Genomic DNA, 21805 nt, shown 5'->3' with positions numbered 1-21805 from the left:
ATTCACCCTGTGTATTTCAAGTAACCTAGTGGGATAGGTGTGATGTCAGCTGTGGGTGTGATCAGCAGATTGCTATTGCAACTTAATACTGTGGATGGTCAGTATTCACCTGAATTCATGTTATTGGTTAAGCACTATGAGTGGACTGCCTCTCATCTGTGGCGAGCTAGGAATAGTTTGAGTATTTTTTCAGTGGTACAGATCCTTCATGCTGCTGAGAAAAAAAAATGGTTAAAATGGCTCTGAGCACTATGGGACTCAACTGCTGTGGTCATAAGTCCCCTAGAACTTAGAACTACTTAAACCTAACTAAGCTAAAGACACCACACACATCCATGCCCGAGGCAGGATTCGAACCTGCGACCGTAGCGGTCGCGCGGTTCCAGACTGGAGCGCCCAGAACCGCTCGGCCACTCCGGCCGGCTGCTGCTGAGACAATGGGACCGCAGTCATCTGGGCTGCGGATCTGTGAGAAATTTTGTCAGCGGGCGATTGCTGTGCAACACTAGCCATCAAATTTTTCGAGCCTACCCCTGTCTTTTCTTACCCCATTACCATGCCACTGATATTATTCTGTTTTTCTTCTTAAGCCAAAGAAGGGTAGTTAAAGCTGAATCTTTCTGGCACTACCATGTTCTTTCTATGTAGTGTTTCGACAATTATCAAAACATAGTGCTTCTCTTCTTACAGAGTTCAACCAGTACCCCTCTCATGGCTCTGCCATCAGGGGTGAACTTTCTGTTTTTACTCTCCTTACATGACCAGTGTGACGTAGAGAGCATATTAGATTTGGAGCCTCTTCCTTTTCAGCCTATAGTGCTAAAGTTGTGTTCCACGTCGTAGACATTTCAAGTTTGTTGAGGAGAATCTGGGGTCTCATGAGAGCTACAATCTAGCGTTGACGCCTTGTTTACGAGCGTCTACATCCTACTGAAAGAAATGGAAGCCAAGTTTCCTCGTACAGCTACCGCTGTCAGTAACTCCAGCGCAACAGTATTTCTCCCCCACTGCCATTATCCTTCCTTACACACTACTGACCCTCTCCTCCTTTTGCTATCCATGTATACTGAATCAATTCGACTAATCATTTAGTTGAGGGCTTACGAGTATGTGGAGATGCCAGTTTTTCACTGTCAAGAGGTTCTAACATTTACTTCCAGCCACCCAGACATCTTCCTCCTCCCCATCCAATGAAGTTTGCGATACTTTATACTGTTGCATTCCACTTTTGTTCATTCCCATTATTACAGGTCGTTATTTCTGAGGTTCAAAATGGTTCAAATGGCTCTGAGCACTATGCGACTTAACTTCTGAGGTCATCAGTCGCCTAGAACTTAGAACTAATTAAACCTAACTAACCTAAGGACATCACACACATCCATGCCCGAGGCAGGATTCGAACCTGCGACCGTAGCGGTCACGCGGTTCCAGATTGAAGCGCCTTTAACCGCACGGCCACACCGGCCGGCTATTTCTGAGGCTATGTGTCATCGCCTTCATACCCCACCAACTGACATGAGCATGATACTACCTGGGTTTACAGTTGTGTTGCTAATTTCAGGATTAGTACTCCACATTTCTGCCTTTACCCACTGAAATGAGATGTTATATCCTTATTGCTTAATTACCGTCCTTGGGACACCACAGTTCCATATGCCAGTCTCTACTTTTGTAGAATGGTTGTTTGAATGATTTTACCACTTGTTACATACGCCCCAGCACTTATTGACTTGGCCGAGATTGATCTAGCGCTATTTTAAGAGGAAGAATTTCACCTACTGCGTATAGCCAAGCAGTTGTTAGGTTATAAATTAATTCTGAGGTGTTAGGGTCAAAAGGTAATTCTCCGTTCCATGTGGGATTTAGTTCAAGTGATCATCAATGTACAGGAACAATTACGACGCAATACGACCCTCACCTGCGACGTTGGATCAAGAGAGCTTTGTTCAGTTCTGATGGGACACTACACCAAACGATGTTTTGATCGTCAAATCATTTGGACGCGGATCGATGGAATGAAGTCATCCGTGTGCAACACTGTTTCCAGTTAACGCTCAAAACGCCCTTATTCATCAACAAGTACAATTACTCGCCAGTGCTCAGCAGATTTGGAATGTCGCTACAGGACTAGTACAACAAATGAAAAATTAAAAAATGTTGTTGACCTTCATCTAATATTGGTGCCTGGGAAACTATCAAACAACAGCGCCACTCTAGAAATAAATAAAGCTCCGCAATTTCTCCTTTATAGCACTCACGCTGTACAACAGTGTGAGAATGCCCTGAATATTACCACCCAACTGAGGTTGCAGCATAAACCTAGTCCCAGTAGGGTGCCTTCTAAACTACGTTTGCACGCCTTGACCAATATCAGGCGGAAGTGTCAGCAAGGATCAACGGCATGAGGATACAGAAGGCAATGGAAGCCATGGCAAACGCATATAAAGTGTTTCCACAGAATATGTGGTCTGTAAATGGAAAAATGTCATGATGATCTCTCCATTGGCGAAAGATTCCGGAATAGTCCCCCATTCGGATCTCCATGAGGGATCTGCCAAGGGGCAGGTGACCATAAGAAAAAGATTGAATAACAAATGACAGGACAACGCTCTACGAGTCGAGGCGTGGAATGTCAGAAGCTTGAACGTGTTAGGGAAGCTAGAAAATCTGAAAAGGAAATCAGCAGCAGCCGAAAATGGTATAACGGGAGTAGGATTCGTTATGAATAGGAAGGCTGGGCAGAGAGTGTGTTACTGTGAACAGTTCAGTGATAGTATTATTCTTATCAGAGTCGAAAGCAAACCAACACCGACAACCATGGTTCAGGCATACATACCAATGTCGCAAACTGAAGATGAAGATGTAGAGAAAGATACGAAGATATTGAACGGGTAATATACTGCGTACACGGAGATAAAAATTTAATAGTCATGGCGGACTGGAATGTAGTTGTAGGAAAGGAGTAGAGGAATGGGCTACAGGTGAATATGGGCTTGGGACAAGAAATGAGAGAGCAAAAAGACTAATTGTGTTCTGTAATTCATGTCGCCTAGTAATAGCGAATACTCCGTTCAAGAATCACACGAGATGGAGGTATACTTGGGAAAGGCGTGGCGATATGGGATAGTTAGATTACATCATGGTCAGAAAGAGATTCCTAAATCAGAGATTCGATTGTAAGGCTAGAAAGAATAACATAAATACGAAGAATGTAACTGCGAAGAAACCATGGGTAACAGAAGAAATACTTCAGCAGATTTGGGACCCGAGAGTCGAAACCATTCCAATTGCCGATGTGGACTGCCAGGGTGTAACAGAAAACTGTTGCAACAGTGGATGGAGCAAGTCTGTAAAGGGAGGGAACTGTAGGATCGTTTTAGCGAAAACGCCGTTTACCAGTTAAACGAGACATAGTCCAACATAGACCAGCCTTTTTACACATGGATATCCAAGAGAGAGTAACATAGAAAGTACAGTTGATGGTCCTAAGAGATTGTCCGGCGTGGAATGGCTATCAGCCTGTGTGATGCCTGTAGTCGTACGTGTACCCATCCAACTGAGGATACGTGGAGAGTTGACTAGACTGCAGCGTTGCAGGAAGTGAACCAATAAACGACCTGTAGCATTTAGCCAGGTCGGTTCACAGGAAGAGATAAAGGATGATTATGAGTTAGTCCTTCCGGAATGGGATTGAGTGCCTGAAATGGTGACACAGGGATGTAGAAATGGGTTAAGCCCTTAGTCCTAGAGCACCATGTACTGAAATTATTTGTATGTGTTGTGACCGGAGGGGAAGAGCACCTTACAATGTGATGATTGAAATATGTTGTGCTTGGAAAGTTTACAGTAGTGTGAGAGCACCTCTTGGTGGAGTTGTGTAGACATTTGATGCCCAGAGGGCGTATATCGGTTCTGTGGAAACGGAAGCACAATGGTGTTCGAAGTGGTGAAGGAAGAACAAGCCCTGGAGCGGCATGGTAGACGCCATGAAATGTCTTCATTGCATACTGGCGCCAAGAACTGCGTAAGTAGGGGGGACTGGCGATGGGTTCTGTGAATGTATATTGTGCGTAGTAGCACCCAGGACTGGACAAACAGGAAGGACTGGCAATGCGTCCTGTAGCGATGTGGGTGTTGTCCTGACTGTGAAGTGTGTGCATGAGCAAAAGAATTGTTGCTAAAAGCAAAATAGGCACTTAGTGTTACATAGTGTAAGATTTGAGGTTCGACCACGGTGGTCAATTGTCGAAATGGACAAGTATCTTCAGTACGACCACGGTGGTCATGTGTCAGAAACGGCAAGTATCTTCAGTAGCTGGAAAAGCTAAGAAGAAACCACACTGATGCGCATACCTAAGCGATCACGTGTCATGAGTTGTAGTTCCAGGCGTGGAATCAGTTTGACTCAAAGTTACCTCATCAGGAGTGGGGAAGAGGCACCAGTGCTATTCAGAGCCCACTGACTGTGGAGGCGATTTGGGGAATATGGCTCGGAACCTCCGGTGATGTGGTGATGTGGGCCAGCTTCTCCGATCAGTTCTTGCATTTGCTGCATTGGTTGTAATAAAGGCAAAAAGTGTGGTGTCATGTCTGTGCTGACTGGGAACATACTGTAAGAAAAATCGAGCGTCACAACACCAGATATGTAAAAAGTTGTCTTGATCACCGTCTACTGTCGGAGATGTGAGAAAATTCACTATAAATACGCTGAAAAACTCGTCGACATCGATTGAGCAGAAAAAAATTTTAAACTCTCGAGGCTTGTTGTTATTGAGTGTTACTAAGCCTTACGAACTTTCTGAGCTCATAACAGGCCACATAAAAAATAGCGACGACAATCACTGACAGAACATGCTCCAAGATACAGAAACAACAATGAAAACTTCATTACCAATAACATAATGTCACAGAGTGCAACAGGACTTACAGGTTTTATATAAGCGGTGAGCTGTCTTTAATACGGGGCCATCAAAATTTTACCTCTGAAGGCGTTGCTGCAGTGTATATGCAACGTAGCGCGACTCCGCTGCGGTTGTATAAGCATGGACATCTAGAAAAGGAATTAGTGTGGCATTCGTGTCAATCCGACGTGCGTGTGGTAAATGCAGAAACTTCAATTGTGGCGACGTTATTACCAACGTGCTGTTAATCTTTTTTTGGCTGCCGAAGGACAAACAATAATAGACATCAGAGAATGATGGGCAGCATGTCTAACGAAAGCCACTCCACCACAATGGGTGCTGCTACTTACGATAACGCATGTCACCTTGTCGCGAATGTCGTTACGCAACTCGAGTGGGAGACATATTAGTACCCGCCTTGTATTTCTGGTCTCTCCGCATGCGATCATCATGCCCTTGATCCCTTAAAACAGAGATTGTATGGCCGACGGCTACTGTACGACGAGGATGCAGCAGAGCTGGATAGTACGGTCCTCAAATGCAAACTTTTTGACCGTGTTTCTTATTTTTTTTTTTTTTTGAGTAATCAGTCAATTACTCTCCTATGTTGACCTCTTCATCTCAGAGTGTGCCTTGCCCTCTACAGCTCCTTCTAGTACTATGGAACTAATCCCCTGATGTCTCGACCGAGCGAGGTGGCGCGGTTGTTAGCCCACTGACTCGCATTCTGGAGGACGTCGCTACAAACCCGAGTCTGGCCATCCTGATTTAGGTTTTCCGTGATTTCCCTAAATCGCTTCAGGCAAATGCCGGGATGGTACCTGTGAAAGGGCATGACCTACATCGTTCCCCATCCATCCCTAATCCGATGGGGCCGGTTTGATCCCCTCTTCCAAATCAACATCCCTGATGTCTTAACAGATGACCTATCATCCTGTCCCTTCTCCTTTCAGTGTTTTCCACATATTCCTTTCATTTCCGATTCTGTGCAGAACCTCCTCATTCCTTACCTTATCAGCCCACCTAATTTTCAACATTCGTCTGTAGCACCACATCTCAAATGCTCCGATTCTTTTCTGTTCCGGTTTTCCAATAGTACATGTTTCACTGCCATACAATGCTGGGCTTCAAACGTACATTCTGAGAAATTTGTTCCTCAAACTAAGGCCTACGTTACAAGTAGACTTCTCTTGGCCAGGAATGCCCTTTTTTCCAGTACAAGTCTGCTTGTGATGTCCTCCTTGCTCCGTCCGTGATTGTTTTTTTGCTGCATAGGTAACAGAATTCCTTAACTTCATCTACTTTGTGACCATCAATCGTGTTGTTCAGTTTCTCTCTGTTCTCATTTCTAGTACCTCTCATCACTTTCGCCTTTCTCCGATTTAATCTCAGTCCACATTTTGTACTCATTAGACTGTTCACTCCATTCAACAGATCCTGTAATTCCTCTTCACTTTCACTCGGGATAGCAATGTCAGCAACGAATTTCATGTCCTTTCGCCTTGAATTTTAATTCCACTCTTAAACCTTTGTTTTATTTCCGTCATTGCTTCTTCGATGTACAGATTTAACAGTAGGGGCGAAAGACTACATTCCTAACACCCTTTTTAATCCGAATACTTCGTTCTTGGTCATACATTCTTACCATTTCCTCTTGGTTCTTATACATATTGTATACTGCCCGTCGATTCCTATAGCTTACCCCTATTTTTCTCAGGATTTAGAATATTTTGCGCCATTTTACATTGTCGGAAGCTTTTTCCAGGTCGACAAATCCTATGAACGTGTACTCATTTTTCTTTAGTCTCGTTTCCATTAACTGTTGCCTTTACCTTCCTGAAGCCAAACTGATCGTCATCTAAGACATCCTCAGTTTTCTTTTCCATTCTTCTGTATATTATTCTTGTCAGCAACTTGGATGAATGAACTGTTAAGCTGATTGTGCGATAATTGTAGCACTTGTCGACTCTTGCAATCTTTTGAACTATGTGGATGATATTCTTCCGAAAATCAGAGGGCATATTTCCAGACTGACGCAATGTACACACCAACGTGAATAGTCGTCTTGTTCCCACTTCTCGCAATGATTTTAGAAATTATAATGGAATGATATCTATACCGTGTGCCTTATTTGATCTTAAGTCCTCCAAAACTCTCTTAAATTCTGATTCTAATACTGGATCCCATATCTCTTCTAAATCGAATCCTGTTCCTTCTTCTATCACATCAGACGAATATTGCCCCTCATGGAGGTCTTCAGTATATTCTTACCACCTATCTGATTTCTCCTCTGCATTTAACAGTGGAATTCCCGTTGTACACTTAATATTATCTCTCTCGCTAATAATTTAATCGAAGATCGTTTTGACTTTCCTATACGCTATGTCAGTCCTACCGCCAATCATTTCTTTTAAGATATCTTCAAGTTTCTCATGTTGCCATTTCGTCTTAACTTCCCTGCACTTTCTAATTATTTCATTCTTCAGCGACTTATATTTCTGTATGCCTCAATTTCCCTGAACATTTTGGTACTTCCTTCTTTCATCGATCAACTGAAGTAATTCTTTAGTTATCCATGTTTTCTTCGCAGTTATCTTCTTTGTACCTACATTTTTCTTTCAAACTTCTGTGATTGCAGTTTTTAGAAATGTCCATTCGTCTTTAACTGTACTGTCTACTGAGCTATTCCTTTTTGCTGTATCTAGAGAGGTAGAGCTCTGCTAGCGTATCTCGTCACCCCTTAATACTTCGGTATCCCACTGCTTTGGATATTGATTCTTCCTGACTAATCTCTTAACCTTCAGCCTACTCTTCATCACTACTAAATTGTGATCTGCCGATATAACTGCTCCTGGGTAAGACTTACAATCCAGTATCTGATTTCGGAATCTCTGGCTGACCATGATGTACTCTAACTAAAATCTTCCTGTATCACCTGGCCTTTTCAAAGTCTTATAGTGTGATAATCAGTGAAGTGTCTTAATTCGTGGTTCATGGTTAAACACTTTCACCGAATGTTGTTGTTGTGGTCTTCAGTCCACAGATTCGTTTGATGCTACTCTATCCTGTGCAAGGTTCTTCATCTCCCAGTATCTACTGCAACCTACATCCTTCTGAATTTGTTTAGTGTATTCATCTCTTGGTCTCCCTCTACGATTTTTACCCTCCACGCTGCCCTCCAGTGCTGAATTGGTGATCCCTTGATGCCTCAGAATAGGCCCTACCAACCGATCCCTTCTTCTAGTTAAGTTATGCCACAAATTTCTCTTCTCTCCAATTTCATTCAATACCTCCTTATTAGTTACGTGATATACTCATCTAATCTTCAGCATTCTTATGGAGCACCACATTTCTAAAGCTTCTATTCTCTTCTCGTCTAAACTATTTATCGTCCACGTTTCAATTCCATACATGGCTACACCCCATACAAATACTTTCAGAAACGACTACCTGACACTTAAATCTATACTTGATGTTAACAAATTTCTCTTCTTCAGAAACGTTTTCCTTGCCATTCCCAGTCTACAGTTTATATCCTCTCTACTTCGACCATCATTACTTATTTTGCTCCCCAAATAGGAAAACTCAATTACTGCTTAAAGCGTCCCATTTCCTAATCTGATTCCCCCGGCATCACCCGATTTAATTCGACTACATTCCATTATCCTTGTTTTGCTTTAGTTGATGATCATCATATGTCCTCCTTTCAAGACACTGTCCAATTCCGTTCGGCTGCTCTTTCAGGTCCTTTGCTGTGTCTGACGGAATTGCAATGTCATCGGACAACCTCAAAGTTTTTATTCCTACTCCGAATTTTTCTTTTGTTTCCTTTACTGCTTGCTCAGTATACAGATTGAATAAAATCGGGGATAGGCTACAACCCTGTCTCACTCCCTTCCCAACCACTGCTTCCCTTTCATGCCCCTCGACTCTTATTACTGCAATCTGGTCTCTGTACAAATTGTAAATTGCCTTTCGCTCCCTGTATTTTAATCCTGCCACCTTTAGAATTAGAAAGAGAGTATTCCAGTCAACATTGTCAAAAGCTTTCTCCAAGTCTACAAATGCTAGAAACGAAGGTTTGCCTTTCCTTAATCTATTTTCTAAGATAAATCGTAGGATAAGTATTGCCTCACGTGTACCAACATTCCTACGGAATCCAAACTGATCTTCCCCAAGGTCGGCTCCTACAAGTTTTTCCATTCGTCTGTAAAGAATTCGTGTTAGTATTAGCAGCCGTGACTTATTAAACTGATAGTTCGGTAATTTTCACATCTATCAACACCTGCTTTCTTTAGGACTGGAATTATTGGAATTATTATATTCTTCTTGAAGTCTGAGGGTATTTCACCTGTCTCATACATCTTGCTCACTAGATGGTATTTTGTTAGGCCTGGCTCTCCCAAGGCTGTCAGTAGCTCTAATGGAATGTTGTCTACTCCCGGGGCCTTGTTTCGACTCAGGTCTTTCAGTGCTCTGTCAAACTCTTCACGCAGTATCATATCTCCTATTTCGTCTTCATCTACATTCTCTTCCATTTCCATAATATTGTCCTGAAGAACATTGCCCACGTATAAACCCTCTATATACTCCTTCCACCTTTCTGCTTTCCCTTCTTTGCTTGGAACCGGCTTTCCATCTGAGCTCTTGATATTCATGCAAGTGGTTCTCTTTTCTCCAAAGGTCTCTTTAAGTTTCCTGTAGGCAGTATCTATCTTACCCCTAGTGATATGTACCTCTACAGCCTTACATTTGTCCTCTAGCCATCTATGCTTAGTCATTTTGCACTTCCTGTCGATAACATTTTTTAGCCGTTTGTATTCCTTTTTGCCTGCTTCAATTACTGCATTTCTATATTTTCTCCTTTCATCAATTAAATTCAATATCTCTTCTGTTAACCGAGGATATCTGTTAGCCCTCGTCTTTTTACCTACTTGATCCTCTGCTACCTTTACTATTTCGTCTCTCAAAGCTACCCATTCTTCTTCTACTGTATTTCTTTCCCCCATTCTTGTCAATCGTTCCATAATGCTCTACCTGAAGCTCTCTACAACCTCTGGTTCTTCCAGTTTATCCAGGTCCCATCTTCTCAAATTCCCACCTTTTTGTAGTTTCTTCAGTTTTAATCTACAGTTCATAACCAATAGATTGTGGTCAGAGTCCACATTTGCTTCTGGAAATGTCTTACAATTTAAAACCTGGTTCCTAAATCTCTGTCTTACAATTATATAATATATCTGATTCCTTCTAGTATCTCCAGGCTTGTTCCATGTACACATCCTTCTTTCATGTTTCTTGAACCAAGTGTTAGCTATGATTAAGTTATGCTCTGTGTAAAATTCTACCAGCCGGCTTCCTCTTTCATTTCTTCCCCCCCAATACATATCCACCTACTATGTTTCCTTCTCTCCCATTTCCTACCATCAAATTCCCGTCACCCATGACTACTAAATTTTCGTCTCCCTTCACTATCTGAATTATTTCTTTTATCTCATCATACATTTCACCAATCTATTCGTCATCTGCAGTTCTAGTTGGCATATAAACTTGTACTACTGTAGTAGACGTGGGCCTCGTGTCTATTTTGGCCACAATAATGTGTTCACTATGCTGTTTATAGTAGCTTACCCGCACTCCTATTTTTTTGTTCATTATTAAACCTACTCCTGCATTACCCCTATCTGATTTTGTATTCATAACCCCGTATTCACCTGAGCAGAAGTCTTGTTCCTCCTGCCAACGAACTTCACTAATTCCCACTATATCTAACTTTTTCCCTTTTTAAATTTTGTTACCTCCCTGCTCGATTAAGGGATCTGACATTCCACGCTGCGATCCGTAGAACGCCAGTTTTCTTTCTCCTGATACCGACGTCCTCCTGAGTAGTCCCCGCCCGGAGATCAGAATGGGGGGACTATTTTACCTCCGGAATATTTTACCCAAGAGGACGCCATCATCATTTAACCATACAGTAAAGCTGCATGCCTTCGGGAAAAATTACGGCTTTAGTTTCGCCTTGCTTTCAGCCGTTCGCAGTACCAGAACAGCAAGGCTGTTTTGGTTAGTGTTACAAGGCCAGATCAGCCAATCATCCAGACTGTTGCCCCTGCAACTACTGAAAAGGCTGCAGCCCTTCTTCAGGAACCACACGTTTGTCTGGCCTCTCAAGAGACACCCCTCCGTTGTGGTTGCACCTACGGTACGGCTATCTGTATCGCCGAGGCACGCAAGCCTCCCCACCAACGGCAAGATCCATGGTTCATCGCAGAGAATAAATTTCTATTTTCAGATGGACTACAGTTTGGATGGATGTCCAAAATGCAGAATCACAGGAAAACTCTAATAGTGCTGGAATGTTTCCAATCACGCGTCCGTCTGACCAGTACTGATTTGCCAACATATATTAGAGGCCGTGGAGCCTAAGGTCGGAGTGTGTTGCTCGGGCCAAAAGCTGGCAGATAGGCAGCTCGTACACGGCTCTGAAGGTGCTGGTGCCATTACTGCCATTCTAGCCAGTACTCAACTTCCAACACATGAGCTGGCTTCGACAGGTGATGCTTGTGGTACTGGAGCATGGCTACCCAACGGTAGCAGGTGTGTCCCAGGTAGCCGTAGGGGCAGGTGTATAGCTAGGATACAATAACATATGTAAAAGTAATTCACTGCACCGTATTGGGAATTACAACTTCGTAAATGAGATATCGTGCTTGACAATTGGGATAGTATAGCTGTCCTTATATTGTGTATACTTCCTTTAGGAAACTTACAGATAAAATTATGGTTCTAAACCATAATCAGAAAAGAGGAAACCTAATAATATGTATTGAAATTGGAAGTGACAAAAGAAGAAGAACAGCTCAGAGCAAAGATTTTTGTGCTAAAATATTTTCTTTACTTGGCTCACTAAGAATTTGATGTGTGGGAGTAAAGCTACTTATACAAAATTTTATACAGGGTGAATCACCTGAAAATTGCACCTGAAAATTGCACACTTTTTTAAATAGAACAGTGTCTATTAACATTAACATACTAAAAGTAAAGTAAATTAGAATGTCAGTGGTGTTCGTTACAACATTCTAGTGTGAGTAGTTTACGAGATATCGCAGTTTGAAAAATTTCCTCTCCGACACTTGTTTGTGCCAATCAACCTGCATAGTTGCTAAGTACGATGTTATGCTTGCTTACAGTATGCTTGTGTGACCCCTGCGACTTGCCAGTCAGTAAGGTTGTGACGGTCCAAGTAGTAGGTCCTGAGTGGACGATGGAATTTGCCAATGCTGAAAAAGCCGACATGCTTATTGTGTATGGAGAGTCTAGGAAGAATGCAGTTCATTCTTCTGCGGCGTATGCGACAAAATATCCCAATAGGCGTCAACCATCTCGGCAATTACACTCCTGGAAATTGAAATAAGAACACCGTGAATTCATTGTCCCAGGAAGGGGAAACTTTATTGACACATTCCTGGGGTCAGATACATCACATGATCACACTGACAGAACCACAGGCACATAGACACAGGCAACAGAGCATGCACAATGTCGGCACTAGTACAGTGTATATCCACCTTTCGCAGCAATGCAGGCTGCTATTCTCCCATGGAGACGATCGTAGAGATGCTGGATGTAGTCCTGTGGAACGGCTTGCCATGCCATTTCCACCTGGCGCCTCAGTTGGACCAGCGTTCGTGCTGGACGTGCAGACCGCGTGAGACGACGCTTCATCCAGTCCCAAACATGCTCAATGGGGGACAGATCCGGAGATCTTGCTGGCCAGGGTAGTTGACTTACACCTTCTAGAGCACGTTGGGTGGCACGGGATACATGCGGACGTGCATTGTCCTGTTGAAACAGCAAGTTCCCTTGCCGGTCTAGGAATGGTAGAACGATGGGTTCGATGACGGGTCGGATGTACCGTGCACTATTCAGTGTCCCCTCGACGATCACCAGTGGTGTACGGCCAGTGTAGGAGATCGCTCCCCACACCATGATGCCGGGTGTTGGCCCTGTGTGCCTCGGTCGTATGCAGTCCTGATTGTGGCGCTCACCTGCACGGCGCCAAACACGCATACGACCATCATTGGCACCAAGGCAGAAGCGACTCTCATCGCTGAAGACGACACGTCTCCATTCGTCCCTCCATTCACGCCTGTCGCGACACCACTGGAGGCGGGCCGCACGATGTTGGGGCGTGAGCGGAAGACGGCCTAACGGTGTGCGGGACCGTAGCCCAGCTTCATGGAGACGGTTGCGAATGGTCCTCGCCGATACCCCAGGAGCAACAGTGTTCCTAATTTGCTGGGAAGTGGCGGTGCGGTCCCCTACGGCACTGCGTAGGATCCTACGGTCTTGGCGTGCATCCGTGCGTCGCTGCGGTCCGGTCCCAGGTCGACGGGCACGTGCACCTTCCGCCGACCACTGGCGACAACATCGATGTACTGTGGAGACCTCACGCCCGACGTGTTGAGCAATTCGGCGGTACGTCCACCCGGCCTCCCACATGCCCACTATACGCCCTCGCTCAAAGTCCGTCAACTGCACATACGGTTCACGTCCACGCTGTCGCGGCATGCTACCAGTGTTAAAGACTGCGATGGAGCTCCGTATGCCACGGCAAACTGGCTGACACTGACGGCGGCGGTGCACAAATGCTGCGCAGCTAGCGCCATTCGACGGCCAACACCGCGGTTCCTGGTGTGTCCGCTGTGCCGTGCGTGTGATCATTGCTTGTACAGCCCTCTCGCAGTGTCCGGAGCAAGTATGGTGGGTCTGACACACCGGTGTCAATGTGTTCTTTTTTCCATTTCCAGGAGTGTATTTACCAACCTCTTCAACGAATTATGTGAAAGTGGAAGTACAACACCGAAATAACGTAACAAAAGGAAACAAGTAACGGCAGAAGAGGGAGATATTAATGTTCTTGCTGCTGTTGCAATTCATTTGCACTTTACCTCCAGTGCAGCTGTACGAGAAAACGGCACAGGTCAGGCAAGTGTCCTACGCGTTCTCCCTCGACACAGGTTCCATCCCTATCACATCCCTCTCCGCTAAGAGCTGCATAGAAACGATTCTGTGCATGAACATTAAGACAGGATACTCCAGATGTATCATGTATCTTGTTCAGTGATGAAGCCTCATTTACCAATCGAAGCCAGATAAACCGCCGAAACATTCACTATTGGTCTGCTGACAATTCCCGTTGGCTTCGTGATGTGGAACGTCAGCGTCCGTAGTGTGTAAACCTGTATTGTGGAATAGTGAGTCATAGGCCCGTTTCTTACGGACGGAACACTGAAGAGGCACAAGTATCGCAGCCTCCTAACAGACCATGTTCCGCGAAAGCTAGACGACGTTCCACTCCAGACTAGGAGCAGCCTGTGGTACCAGCACGATGGCTGACCAGCCCTTAGTCAATGAAATATTTATGCATGACTACACGAATTGTTTTCAAGTCGTTGAATTGGACGCACAGGACCTGTACGTTGGCCAGCCCGTTCACCAGATTTAACGGCTGTAGACTTTTTTCTGTGGAGAAAGCTGAGAGACGCTGTCTACAAGGACATGCCAACTACACCCGATGATATGCAACGACATATTATTGCAGGCTGCTCGGACGTCTCCACTGAGATGTTAGTACGTATGCGGCAGTCGTTCCATAGTATGGAAGCGTGCATTGCCGCTGCCAGTTGTCATTTTGAACACAACCTGTGATGGTCGGTTTTCTCGTTTCTGGTCAGAATCCACACAACTAGTGTACGCACTTGTGTTGTTCGTCAGTGTGTGCTACAAAAATTATTGTACAGGGTTATTACAAATGATTGAAGCGATTGCACAGCTCTACAATAACTTTATTATTTTCACAGTGCTTTGCACACACATACAAAAACTCAAAAAGTTTTTTTAGGCATTCACAAATGTTCGATATGTGCCCCTTTAGTGATTCGGCAGACATCAAGCCGATAATTAAGTTCCTCCCACACTCGGCGCAGCATGTCCCCATCTATGAGTTCGAAAGCATCGTTGATGCGAGCTCGCAGTTCTGGCACCTTTCTTGGTAGAGGAGGTTTAAACACTGAATCTTTCACATAACCCCACAGAAAGAAATCGCATGGGGTTAAGTGGGGAGAGCGTGGAGGCCATGACATGAATTGCTGATCATAATCTCCACCACGACCGATCCATCGGTTTTCCAATCTCCTGTTTAAGAAATGCCGAACATCATGATGGAAGTGCGGTGGAGCACCATCCTGTTGAAAAATGAAGTCGGCGCTGTCGGTCTCCAGTTGCGGCATGAGCCAATTTTCCAGTATGTCCAGATACACGTGTCCTGTAACGTTTTTTTCGCAGAAGAAAAAGGGGCCGTAAACTTTAAACCGTGAGATTGCACAAAACACGTTAACTTTTGGTGAATTGCGAATTTGCTGCACGAATGCGTGAGGATTCTCTACTGCCCAGATTCGCACATTGTGTCTGTTCACTTCACCATTAAGAAAAAATGTTGCTTCATCACTGAAAACAAGTTTCGCACTGAACACATCCTCTTCCATGAGCTGTTGCAACCGCGCCGAAAATTCAAAGCGTTTGACTTTGTTATCGGGTGTCAGGGCTTGTAGCAGTTGTAAACGGTGTGGCTTCTGCTTTAGCCTTTTCGGTAAGATTTTCCAAACCGTCGGCTGTGGTACGTTTAGCTCCCTGCTTGCTTTATTCGTCGACTTCCGCGGGCTACGCGTGAAACTTGCCCGCACGCGTTCAACCGTTTCTTCGCTCACTGCAGGCCGACCCGTTGATTTCCCCTTACAGAGGCATCCAGAAGCTTTAAACTGCGCATACCAACGCCGAATGGAGTTAGCAGTTGGTGGATCTTTGTTGAACTTCGTCCTGAAGTGTTGTTGCACTGTTATGACTGACTGATGTGAGTGCATTTCAAGTACGACATACGCTTTCTCGGCTCCTGTCGCCATTTTGTCTCACTGCGCTCTCGAGCGCTTTGGCGGCAGAAACCTGAAGTGCGGCTTCAGCCAAAGAAAACTTCATGAGTTTTTGTACGTATCTGTAGTGTGTCGTGACCATATGTCAATGAATGGAGCTACAGTGAATTTATGAAATCGCTTCAATCACTTGTAATAGCCCTGTACAATTGCCGATGTGGGAAGGTTTCAAAATACGATGTCTCAGGGAAACGCACTTTTCTTAATGTCAATAGGAATTTTTCCACTTAAAAAGTGTGTGTTTGCAAACAAAATACACTTTCGACGTATTATTACAATCTGTGTACTGCCTAACAGTACGAGCCCCTGACTACCTCATTGGATGTGCACTCCATCGCATCACCCCGCGATTCCTCCACAACTTACACTGTATTCTAGTATCCAGTCAATTCCAAAAGCTTTTACTCATTAGAACTGCAAAGAGTCCTGAATCTTATCTCCCTATTTATTATTGTCTTTTAATACAAAAAAATCCTTTAATGACCATCTACGTGACGTAGCATGTGAAAGTTGCTGGATTTGGACGGGTTACTCCTGTAACTGAAATATCAGATCTGAAGATGATTCTGAATGAACCGAAACCGGTCATATGAATAAAAAAATTGCAATCAAGACGGATTTTAAGTAACATTGTAAAATCACTGATTGCTGTTATTCCATAAGACATTATGTCTGTTTTTGCAAAACGTCTTCCCTTTGCTGTGACTGTGGATCAGAGCGTAGCTACATTTATATACATAGACAGAACCAGTGTAACACTTGTGCTTAAATAGACTGTCGTTGGTAACACACCTCGAAGCACTGTTCAATAGACACTCTTTCTTTCAGTGACAGACCAATCTGTGAAAATGGAGTGAAGATTCCGCTGATCGTGTCTTTCCCAGATGCCGCCTTTTTCAGGTACGGGGAGACTACAGACAACTACATTGCGTGTCGCAAAAAATTGTAAGTGACCAAAACCGGTGGACTACAGTCATTATGATAGCGCAACGAATGACTAAAAGGCAACTGCTTAACTTTCAGTCTATAAGATAAAGTGGACTCTCTGAACATCAAAATAATGTAGACAGGTTACAATTAGAGTTTCAAATGGTTCAAATGGCTCTGAGCACTATGAGATTTAACTTCTGAGGTCATCAGTCCCCTAGAACTTAGAACTACTTAAACCTAACTAACCTAAGGACATCACACACATACATGCCCGAGGCAGGATTCGAAACTGCGACCGTAGCGGTCGCGCGGTTCCAGACTGAAGCGCCAGAACCGCTTTGCCACACCGGCCGTCGATTTACCGTTTCCTCAGTTATAGATAATGATAAGCACATACAAATTTAATTAAGAGGAACTTTATATATTGTATACAGGGTGATCCATTGATCGTAATCGGGCCAAATATCTCACGAAATAAGAGTCAAACGAAAAAACTACAAAGAACGAAATTTGTCTAGCTTGAAGGGGGATACCAGATGGCGCTATGGTTGGCCCGTTAGATGGCGCTGCCATAGGTCAAACGGATATCAACTGCGTTTTTTTTTTAAATAGGAGCCCCCATTTTTATTACATATTCGTGTAGTGCGTAAAGAAATATGAATGTTTTAGTTGGACCACTTTTCTCACTTTGTGATAGTCACAAACATATGGCTCACAACGCAATAAATGCTCAAAGTGATGTCCGTCAACCTCAATGCATTTGGCAATACGTGTAACGACATTCCTCTCAACAGCGAGTTGTTCCCTTCCGTAATGTTCGCACATGCATTGACAATGCACTGACGCATGTTGTCAGGCGTTGTCAGTGGATCACGATAGCAAATATCCTTCAATTTTCCACACAGAAAGAAATCCGGGGACGTCAGATCCGGTGAACGTGCGGGCCATGGTATGGTGCTTCGACGACCAATCCACCTGTCACGAAACATGCTATTCAATACCGCTTCAACCGCACGCGAGCTATGTGCCGGACACCCATCATGTTGGAAGTACATCGCCATTCTGTCATACAATGAAACATCTTGTAGTAACATTGGTAGAACATTACGTAGGAAATCAGCATACACTGCACCATTTAGATTGCTATCGATAAAATGGGGGCCAATTATCCTTCTTCCCATAATGCCGCACCATACATTAACCCACCAAGGCCGCTGATGTTCCACTTGTCGCAGCCATCGTGGATTTTCCGTTGCCCAATATTGCATATTATGCCGGTTTACGTTACCGCTGTTGGTGAATGACGCTTCGTCGCTAAATAGAAATCGTGCAAAAAAATCTGTCATCTTCCCGTAATTTCTCTTGGCCCAGTGGCAGAACTGTACACGACGTTCAAAGTCGAGATGACAGGCATCATATCCGCATGGCTGTAACGGATCGCAGCCATCTCTCGATCCCTGAGTCAACAGATGGGGACGTTTGCAAGACAACAACCATCTGCACGAACAGTTCGACGACGTTTGCAGCTGCATGGACTATCAGCTCGGAGACCATGGCTGCGGTTACCCTTGACGCCGCATCACAGACAAGAGCGCCTGCGATGGTGTACTCAACGACGAAGCTGGGTGCACGAATGGTAAAACGTCATTTTTTCGGATGAATCCAGGTTCTGTTTACAGCATCATGATGGTCGCATCCGTGTTTGGCGACATCGCGGTGAACGCACATTGGAAGCGTGTATTCGTATCACCCGGCGTGATGGTATGGGGTGCCATTGGTTACACGTCTCGGTCACCTCTTGTTCGCATTGACGGCACTTTGAACAGTGGACGTTACATTTCAGATGTGTTACGACCCGTGACTCTACCCTTCATTCGATCCCTGTGAAACCCTACATTTCAGCAGGATAATGCACGACAGGTCCTGTACGGGCCTTTCTGGATACAGAAAATGTTCGACTGCTGCCCTGGCCAGCACATTCACCAGATCTCTCACCTTTTGAAAACGTTTGGTCAATGGTCTAGTATAATATATTAGTCCAATGAATACCCGTTTATGATCTGAATTTCTTCTTGGTGTAGCAATTTTAATGGCCAGTAGTATATATATATATATATATATATATATATATATATATATATATATATATAAACAAAGATGATGAGACTTACCAAACAAAAGCGCTGGCAGGTCGATAGACACACAAAATTCAAGTTTCGCAACAAACCGTTGCTTCATCAGGAAAGAGGGAAGGAGAGGGAAAGACGGAAGGATGTGTGTTTTAAGGGAGAGGGTAAGGAGTCATTCCAATCCCGGGAGCGGAAAGACTTACCTTAGGGGGAAGAAAGGACAGGTATACACTCTCACACACAGACATATCCATCTGTACATACACAGACACAAGCAGACGTTTGTAAAGGCATACACACACACACACACATATATATATATATATATATATATATATATATATATATACTTATGAGATGTTCGATAATCCTGCCATCATTGGCGCTGATGTGATGCAGACGAATAGCGAAATCCTGCATGACCCGCTGAAGTGTTGGAACATAGGTGCTGTCGGTGACCACCTGAATGGCTGCTTTCACCTCAGCAACTGTTTTGGGGTTATTGCCGTACACTTTGTCTTAAATATAGTCCCACAAAAAGAAGTCGCATATTTTCAGATCCGGCGAATATGGCGGCCACTCCAGGCTTATGCCAGTGGCCTCTGGGTAGCCTAGAACAAGAATGCAGTCCCCAGAGTGCTACTCCAGAACATCAAACACTCTCCCGCTGCGGTAGGGTCGATCTCCTTCTTTCATGAACCACATCTTGCTGAAATCAGGGTCACTATTGATAATGGGGATGAAATCAGCTTTCAAAAGAAAGATTGCCATGGCCATCTCATGAATGCATAGACTCGCGGATTGCCGAGGTATACACATATCAGTGTGGGTGATGTAGAATACTGTAATAACAATAGGTTTAGAAGTAGGTGTATCTGTAGTTATTTGGTAAACCTGTACTTCTTCTGGGGCAGCCGGTAACATATCTAGAAATATAAGATGGCAGTTATTCACTTTATTTTTTAATTGATTCTTATTCTTGAAATGTGTAATTGAATCGCTTTCTCTGTTTGCAGGGAACCTATTACTTCAGTGGATTATCGCTACGAGGATTCACTCTACAAAAGTTCAGCTCGCTTTATTACGGGAAGTACAAAATATACTCCAAGGCGCTGAGGGACGGCGAAGAATTATTCTGTTTGCAGACAATTGCCTCCGTCTACGAAGTCTGATATTCCCGTGGTAAGGAACAGATTTCTGAGTTACACTTGTTATCAAGTAATTGTTTCAGCGCAAAACGTTAAGCTCCGCAGGCGAGGGTGTTCATAATCGTCAGAGAGGCGGAGGTAGAAGCTAACGGTCCTGCGAGTACAAGAAATATCCTTCCTAACCATTTGGCGCACAAGAAAAGAAGAGGTGGTTCCGTGCAGATCATCTTAATTAGACACAAGGCACAAATCCACACTCTCTGTTACAATATATGACATTGTTTATATTTTTCATGTGACTTTCGGTGTAATACCCAACGGTTAGTACAATATTACATGAGAGGATTAGATGGTGATTTAAATAAATTTTTTTAAGCACTTAGTAGGCACACATGTAGATGATGATAGATACAAAAATAAGAATAGGCGCAAATGAACTCTATGACAAAGAAAGAAATACACGCACCACGAAGGAATTATGCAGATGGGACGGATACCGGTAGATGTGGTGTACGTGTACAGAGTGTACACTGATCTGTTCCAAAGCTATTCTGCGACTTTGGATCCCCTTGTTAAACTAGCGTCTCCGTAAGGTAAGGCTTAACCTAGAAGTAAGTACGACCGTAGCAACAGACATACACGCAAGAAACAATACCAAAGCCCTCCGCAGGTAACCACACTGGTCAGTTCAATAAAGCCCATAATGCTCTTCCTTTTTTCATTCAACGTCATCAAACACGTAAACAGACCCTCAGAAGCCGCATACAGTCAGCACTTTCACCTACGCTGTAACACGTACACGCAAGAAACAATACTCAGACTTGGCGATGAAAAGATGTTATCGTGTGTGAAGAAACAAGAAACTTTCGAATCAGGTGTTTGATGGTATCATGGTTCTGCAGCCAACAATACCAAATGATTTTATTTGCTTTAGTACAGAAAAAAATAGTAAAACCCAAACAATCACATCAAGTGCAGCAGCCGCAAAGGGAAAAAGATGCAAAATCAAACTTCGTGAGTTGAGAAAGTATGTGACGCTACCTCAGTGATTACAATATCGAGCCACATTTACAAAGAACCTGGTGGTAGGAGCCCACATATCAGTTGCATTGCAGCCCTCTGATCTGGATGTGATGATTGATTCGGTCGTATCATCTCCCGAGGTGAGATGGGCCACAGCTGGTGCAACTGTTCCTTGATATCTTGGATACTGGCAGCGGGCCGGAGTTGCCGTCCGATCTCGTATCGACGCGTGTTCTATTGTGGACAGATTTAGCGACATTGCTCACCATGAGATTACCTCAGCATCACGCAGGTAGCCCTGAAGACACGTGCTATATGTGGAATAGCATTGAGCAGCTGAAAAATGGCACCACAATACTCTCGAATGAGAGGTAACATATGAATAAACAGATGTTCGTGATGTACCATTGTGGCGTCAGAGTTCCCGAAATCACTACCAGCCGCAATCTGAAGTCACATCGTAGGGGTGACCACCCCAAGGCGCAAGAATTAGCATCACTGTGTCCCTCGGAAACGCAGGAGGAAAGGGACCTCCCACAAGGTCGCCGATACTTTCACCACAATGTTCATCTGGGTATCGCAGAATTGCAATTTGTCACTGAACACAATGCGACTCCATTCATCAGCAATCCGTGATTCGCGGAAATTTCACCACCCCGGACGCACCGTTTGGGTTATGGCGCTAATGA

The 21805-nt window shown here is 44.1% G+C and overlaps 1 protein-coding gene across 1 annotated transcript in view; it reads left to right on the top strand.

The window, feature by feature from the left end:
* LOC126143618 (uncharacterized) overlaps window positions 1-21805 on the top strand; it is a 154595-nt gene that overhangs the window by 114990 nt on the left and 17800 nt on the right. The window contains exon 4 of the mRNA XM_049915439.1: window positions 19962-20127. Coding sequence (XP_049771396.1) covers window positions 19962-20117 — 156 coding nt within the window. The 3' untranslated portion in view covers window positions 20118-20127. The remainder of the gene's footprint in view (window positions 1-19961; window positions 20128-21805) is intronic.

This window comes from Schistocerca cancellata, chromosome 2 (assembly GCF_023864275.1).
Source record: "Schistocerca cancellata isolate TAMUIC-IGC-003103 chromosome 2, iqSchCanc2.1, whole genome shotgun sequence".
NCBI classification, from domain to species: Eukaryota; Metazoa; Arthropoda; class Insecta; order Orthoptera; family Acrididae; genus Schistocerca; species Schistocerca cancellata.
The sequence above is the reverse complement of the archived record's forward strand: the minus strand, read 5'-3'. Positions and strand labels throughout refer to the sequence as shown.